The 7,417-nt window shown below is 39.9% G+C and overlaps 1 protein-coding gene across 2 annotated transcripts; it reads left to right on the top strand.

The window, feature by feature from the left end:
- Positions 1–2,554: 2,554 nt before the first annotated feature.
- On the top strand, positions 2,555–6,050 carry LOC310996643 (retinol dehydrogenase 16-like). 2 transcript variants are annotated; one of them, XM_083986075.1, is made up of 5 exons: positions 2,555–2,708; positions 4,337–4,651; positions 4,766–5,024; positions 5,109–5,272; positions 5,359–6,050. In XM_083986075.1, exons 2-5 carry the CDS (start codon positions 4,339–4,341, stop codon positions 5,580–5,582), a joined length of 960 nt encoding a protein of 319 aa, XP_083842201.1. In that variant the 5' UTR covers positions 2,555–2,708; positions 4,337–4,338; the 3' UTR covers positions 5,583–6,050. The 2 variants fall into 2 exon arrangements, with proteins under 2 accessions (XP_083842201.1, XP_083842202.1); XM_083986076.1 differs by having other exon boundaries at positions 2,683–2,708; positions 4,334–4,651.
- Positions 6,051–7,417: the final 1,367 nt, after the last annotated feature.

Consider the following 7,417-nt stretch of genomic DNA (forward strand, 5'->3'; position numbering starts at 1 on the left):
GAGAAAACGCTTGTGTTGTTCATTTACTGTTGTGTGCATGCACCACCTCTTTATTTTAGAATTTAATAGCCTATTTACATAATGAACATTAAGTTATTTATTATTAACGCTGTCTGGTGTCTAAACATGCATTTGATTAAGTGCTTAACAAACGCAGTATGTTTGACTGATAATTTTGTGCTAATTAAAACATGTATTGAAGTAGCCGGCTAATAAATCATACAGAAAATTAGCCATGATATAATAACAGAAACTTTACAGTGTTGCTGGTTGCTGTGACTGAGGTTCAAAATCAGCCTTTATGGGATGGACTACCCTCATTGAGGATTGTCATTTTGAAATCCAACCTGAGTTGAGGCTGGGTGTAGCTGTTGTGTCATTTGAGAAATAGTAACTGCACCAGAGGTCATTGCCCTCCTCTCCTCCTCCTGCCCGACTTCCTCACCATCACAGATAACTCATCTTCTTTCACACATTTGTATTTTTTATTTGCTCATTAATTGAGTAAACCGCTGCAGGCAACACACGCAACACCCACTCACAATCGGCAAAATTTGAAGTTTGTTCATTAGTTCCTTTAAACTCAACAAGAGGTTTAAACTTTTGTTGACCGTTTTTTTTTTCTTATTAGCCCAGTCAACGTTTCTGTCCATAACGGAGAGGAAATTAATTCACACTGCTATTCATAAACTTAGATTTGTTTATTTTTTTTAAATATGATAATTAGATCCTTAGTTTAATTATGAGATGTTAGTCGATGTGAGCTTGGACTAACTGTGATTTCTATTGTCATAGAAACGACTGACTGGACCTGCACGCTTCGCTTGCACATGAAAACAACTGACCAGTCAATGCCCTAGCGGTCACTGACCGCTGCCTTCCAGTGCTGTCAGGAAACTACAAAGAGGAGGATAATTAACTTGTGTCCATGTACTGTAAGTTCAGGGGAATGCAGACTTACAACATTTTAACACAAGTGGCACTTTAATATTTAAATTAACTTCAATTACCATCAAGCTACACTCAACCAAACTGTGAATCCCTTTGCATTTTACAATATACAGTAGATTCTGATCTAGTTTTACCAGCAATGCAATGCCAGATTTATTCAACGGTGTATCTTTAAAAAGTGACATAAATAAAGTGTATTTAATTTCAGGTCAGAAAGCTGCATTAACATCTGAGCGTAAATTGTGAGTAGGCCTGTTTTGTCATATTATTTGTTTAGCAGCACCGTGTGAATAATTTTCCATAACATTATGTATTTTTCTGCTAAAACATTAAATGAGACCACACTCACTTTACAGATGTGCCACAGTTTTGTCCCAGCCAGGAAAATAAGTGACAAACAACTCTGCTGCCACCTTGTGGTTAAAAATGAAAACAGCCACTTATGACTGTACAAGAATGATTTCTGCTGGAGTTCAGTGAGGTTATTTCACTCATACCAGACAACTTTATGCATTAAATCTGCTTTTATTTTGTGACAGAGGGGCACAGACACTTTCTCCAGGAAGTGGCTTCTTGAGATTTCTTTCGACGACAGGATATGTTCACAACTTCACATCCTGTTGTGTGAAGCAGGAGCAGGAAGAGGATGTTTTGGTTCTGATTGTTTATCATTTGAAGCTCATTTGCCAAAATGTCTGTTATTCTTCCAGATGTTATTCGTTGAGCTCTTCATTTTTTCATTCGCTTTCTATTTGTAAAAGTGATACCAGATGCAAAATCTCTGCCTTTGCCCCCATCACACACCACGCCCAATCATTACAATAACTGTGGATTGGACTTTGCATTGCTGCAACACACAACAGCTGCACATTTTTGTCCCTCTCCCCCCTACACACTGCATATACCTCACACAGCCAGCATGGCCACTGCACTGCTGCACCTTTTGCACTTTTTTTTTTTTTTTTTGCACGGATTATGGGATTACACTTAAGTTTCTTTTGTCACTGTGGTACTTATATAGTTATAGACTCTAATGGAATGTGCACACCTCTTATGTTTATTCATTCAGCTTGATACATTATATTTACTATATATATAGTGCTTTCTTTTATTACTTTTTAATTGTAGCCTATTACCTTCAACATTGGAGATTCATACTAATGACATCAAAACTATGAAGGCACACATATGGAATTATATAATTAACACAAAAGTGTTAATTAAAATTAAAAGCTGAGATGGTTTGAGATGAGTTGGATGACAGAGTGAAGGTAAAGCACCTGGGAACTTCTTCAAGACTGTTGGAAAACCAGTCCAGATGAAGCTGATGACAGAATCAAAAGTGCAAAAAGTGTTAATCAAAGCAAAAGGTGGTGATTTCATAGTTTTGATGTCTTTAGTTTGAATCTACAATGTAGTAGGCTAAGTGTCCAAACTTTTGACCCATAGTGTATAGAGAGGTAAAACATTTTGTCACATATAATTATTTTAATGTTTACCATCTATTAGATATCGATATAAGAGTCAATAATAGCCTATATAGTGTTGCTTTCTTTCTTTCTTTTTCTTTTTGTGCTTATACAATAACAAGCTGTAGTTAGCTGTCTGGCCGCTGGGTGGCGCAGGTGCCCCCTCTCTCACCCCCATGGGGCATGTGTTTGGTTAAACTGTGGGTGGCGCCTCTGGCTCCAGCTGCACTGTGGGTCTGAAGCGGTCTGAGGATCAGCTGAGACCGGCGAGGAGACTCCCTACGACAGGTAGGAGCTGACAGCCGAGCGCTGCCTTCATGATCAATAACTAGGCCTATTTGTTTTTAATTAAGCGTGTTGATTTATATCTTCAGCACGGAACCGTTAACCTTTTACTTTCTTTTTTCTTTTTGTTCAATTCATCAGGAGACTTTCGCCATCTTAGTAGGTCCTATACAATAACCAACAGCATAGACCACACAGGTTTAAATACACAGCGTGCAGCAGCTTAGAAAAGAGGAGACTTGACCAATGATCTGTTGATCGATTAGTCAAACTGTGTCTGCACTTTGAGACCAGTTCACCACTGTAGCGGGTGGATAGTTGTGTAATGTAATGAGGCAGAGAGAAATTAAGTTAGTGGAATAGTTCACTCAGTCAGTTGGTAATGTAATAAAACTTACTAAAAATACTTTCAGCTTAGTTTAACTTGATAGAGATAGAGAAGTGGTCAAAGTACATCTAAGGTCAAGTATTAGGCCTATGTCTGCAGAACCTACAGAATGAACTGACTGTATAATAAAAAGCTTATACATTACATGCTCACCTTACAGTATAGAACAATATGAATGATTTTATTATTAGTATTTCTAATATGGACTTACAACAAAGCTGGAGTGGTGTGGTGAAGAATCTCCGGTCAAACTTAACTTTAAAGAATCCGCTGCCAAGTTCAAATCCAGCTCTTTCAGGAAAAAATGCAAATTTGAGTCATGAGGGAGTTGACTGTAGCTGGGATGTTTTTTCTTTGTTTTGTCTTTTTGTGACATTTTAGAAGTTCAAGGAACATTTAAGCCTGGAAGCTATTCTGAATTGAATGAAGTTGAATTTGTATTGGGATAAGATAAATAGCATTAGAATATAAGATAAAAAATATTTCAAAGTAAACTTCAGATACTTAAGCACTCACATGCATGCCAGATGTTACTGTTACTGTACCCTCCCTTTAAAATTCAACAAGATAACCACATGTTTGAAAATGCATGAGATTGAAACATTCATGAGTTCTTATTTTTGAAAGGCTACACAACAGTGGTTAATTGCATGAAAATGTACCCATTTCCAAAATAAAATACTTATTTTGCAGGGGGAAAAATGCTGTTATAGTACTATGCATTTAATTATAATAATGTATTCATGTGTTAGTGGACTTGTTGTTGGTTAATTTTGTGATGTAAGTAAGTCTTGAGTTTTATTTTACAAAATGACCAAGTGTGGGAGGCTCAGGTTTCCATTCTCTGGTCCTTCAATGTAACATTATGTAAGTTCAGGAAAAAATTGTGAAGAAAAAGACACATTAAAGGTTTTGCACAACAAAAATGATGAGATTGGAAGTCAAAATCATGACAAAAATGCAGAACATTAAGGCCAAAAATGGAATAAATTAACTAGTAGTTACAGAATTAATAAGTAGCCTATATTTGATCGTATTTCAACCAGAAGCCTTTGTTTACATGTTTAGTAGAGTAGAGTAGAGTAGAGTAGAGTAGAGAAATGTTCAAAGTACAAATTCCTCAAAATGGATCACTCTGTGCATCATCACCTTGCACAATGATCTGTTGCGACATACTGGCTGTTTCAGATCAGTGGTGCTCACATCCAGCGGTGAATACTTGTTTCCCTCTCTGTTCCAGCAGTCATGTACCTGTACCTCCTGGGGCTGATTGTTTTCTACTACCTGTACCGCTGGGTCAGGGAGTTGCCCCGGGTTTCGGACAAGGCCGGCAAGTATGTCTACATCACAGGCTGCGACTCGGGCTTCGGCAACCTCCTGGCCCGCCATCTGGACAAGAAGGGCTTCAGAGTGATCGCAGGGTGTTTCACCGAGAAGGGAGAGGAGGATCTGAAGAAGTCCTGCTCCGGCAACCTGATCGCCACACACCTGGATGTCAGGTCTAAGGACAGCATCGCCAAAGTTGCAGCCATGATTAAGAATGAGGTGGGACAGCGCGGTACGTACATGCACTGCAAGTATTAACAAGCTTGGAATTCCTTCCAGCTGCACATTTAAATATTAAGAAAAAAAAAGAGTTATTGACTGGTTGCCATCTGTGTGGTCCTCACAGGTTTATGGGCTGTGGTGAACAACGCCGGCGTGGCCACTCCCTCTGCACCATGCGACTGGCTGACCATCGACGACTACAAGGGCATGCTGGACGTGAACCTGAACGGAGTGATTGCTGTGACCCTCAGCGTCCTGCCGCTAATTAAGAAAGCCACAGGGAGAGTGGTGAACGTGGCCAGTGTGTTTGGGAGGATCAGTCCCACCGGCGGCCCCTACACCATCTCCAAATACGGCGTGGAGGCTTTCAATGACAGCCTGAGGTGAAACATTAACTCACATCATGACACTATGTTGATTTTAGATTTCCATTTTGAGCAGTAACACTTGATACTGTCTTGTGTTAGGCTGAATATGGCACCATTTGGGGTCAGAGTCCTGTGCATTGAGCCGGGCTTCTTCAAAACAAATGTGACAGACGCCGGTATCTTGAGTAAAAGTATCACCGGGCTGTGGGAGAAACTGCCCCAGGAGGTCAGAGATGACTACGGACCAGATTACCTACAGAACGGTAAGTCTACTCTGGATCATCTCTTTACTTTACCTCCTTCATGCATTTATTCATAATTCATCTTTGTATTTATTCCACTCCTTTAGCATTAACCCTAGTGAAAGGCAAAGTGGCCAAGATGAGCGACGCCGATCTGATGAAGGTGGTCAGCTGCATGGAGCACGCCATCTCTGCCGTGAGGCCCCGGACCCGCTACTCGCCGGGCTGGGACGCCAAGCTGTTCTGGCTGCCGCTGTCGTACATGCCAAGCTGCGTCTCTGACTACATCCTGAGCATGGAAGCCATTCCTATTGCCAAGCAGATGCAATAGATTTTTTGCTTTTTTTACACCCACATGTGCACATTTTATACTCATTAACATAGCATAAGGGGAGCTTTATTCCTTATGCACTTTTGGTATCTTATAAAGCAGCTATGTGTTACTAATGTGACTAAACCTCAAAGGAATTTTAAATCGAAAGCAACTGGACTTGGTTATGACAAATAAACTTGGTTATGACAAATAATCAAGTCCAGTTGCTTTCGATTTCCTTTGAGATACTGTGACCTGGACAAATGAGAATATGCACAGCCTTCTGTGACTAAAAAAGCAACAGAGAGAACTGATCTCGTCTGTTTCCTTGCCTGTCTGGTTTCTTCTTCTCTCACAGGCTCATAAATTATTACCATTTTCAAGGCCATCTTATCTACTGGCAGATAGAGCTTTGTTCAGTCTAATGTCCTTGATGAGAGGTGTGTGTGAAAGGTTAAGGAAGAGCAATAAAAGGAAACAAAAACATGTTGCTCCCTGTTGAAATGCAATTTTAAATATTAAAGAAATTGTTTATGGTAAAAAATCATGTCAACACTCATGTTAACCATGCAACACTGTGCAGTTTGTGTGAGCAGGAGAGGTTGTTTTGCAAAACTTGGCATAGGAAGCAACCCATGGCCTACAGTTGCCTCTAAAATGCCTCTATCATGAAACACTAGATGTTTTTAAGCAGGGGGTTGCACAGCAGCTGGCCTGATGCTGTATGCATGGATGATGACGCATAACAAGTGAAAACACAGTCCCAGTCAGCTCCTGCACTGTCGGTGAGTTGTTCAGTGCTGCAACGTGTTTGAACAGCTCAGACGAAAGAACTGCAAGCAGATAATCTAATGAAGAAGTCCAAGTTTGATTCCTAATTGTATTGTTTGCTGTGTTTTAACACGTCCAAAGTTTGCCACTATTAACAGAAATTTGCCATACACAAATATCTTGTAGGCTACCTCCACATGGTTTCCAAAGTTGTATGCCAACATAAACAGCCTAAAGCTTGTCAACTGAGCAAAAATGGTTGGAGTGATGGAAATAATTTGCACTTGATTTAATCGTGCAAAAGTTCCTCAAGTATTGAGGCTACATTTTGGTGAAAGTTGCAAAACTGAAGCATGTACGGTTGATTTGTTATTAATTTTCAAAGTTTTAAATTTACATTCTTATTGACTGGACCTTTGTGCAAAGTTTGGTGATTTTTTATGCAGGTGTGGGAAGTAGGATTTCCTAAGAAAAAGAATTAGAAAAAGAAAACAATATGTTTCCGGAAGCTTAGGCTGCCTGGGCCCTAATAACGGAGACGTTCTATATATTATTGTATTGAATTTGTTAATCACAATTCACACACAGTGAAGGTAAAAGTCTGAGTGACATTAGAAAAAGTAAACTGTCTTTCCAACACCGCCCGGCGAGCACGGCAAGTGTCCTGAATCGAGCACACCTGCTATGGGTGCGGCTAATGCTAAAAGCTAACTCTCCGATCTTTTATCTGTGTGTTCACTGCCACCGACAGGTAAGTAAAAACACTTAAGAGGTACTGATGTGACCACAGCTAATTAAAATCAGTTTTTGTGGACTGGAGGAGGATAAACGAGCAAGATTGCAGAGGAGTTCGCGTTACGTTACATGGCTCACGGGCTCCCGTAGACACACAGGTGAACGCAATTATCGGTAACTAATTTGGTGTTGACATAGCGGTTTAGCATCCTAGCATATTCTTGAGGCTGCAGCCACTGTTATTTAACTGTATTTACATTTTATGCTACTTGTTTCGTTCATAAGAAGTGGCGGTAATTTGATTTATTTAGCTTTTATAAAGCTGCATGAAGTGGACAGGCTGTCCC

This window comes from Trachurus trachurus (assembly GCF_905171665.1).
Source record: "Trachurus trachurus genome assembly, chromosome: 2".
Taxonomy (NCBI): Eukaryota; Metazoa; Chordata; class Actinopteri; order Carangiformes; family Carangidae; genus Trachurus; species Trachurus trachurus.

Coding starts and splice junctions, on each gene's coding strand:
- LOC310996643 (XM_083986075.1), top strand. CDS start 4,339: ATGTACCTGTACCTCCTGGGGCTGATTGTTTTCTACTACCTGTACCGC. Junction 4,652..4,765: donor GAATGAGGTGGGACAGCGCG/GTACGTACATGC, acceptor TGGTCCTCACAG/GTTTATGGGCTGTGGTGAAC. Junction 5,273..5,358: donor ACCAGATTACCTACAGAACG/GTAAGTCTACTC, acceptor CCACTCCTTTAG/CATTAACCCTAGTGAAAGGC.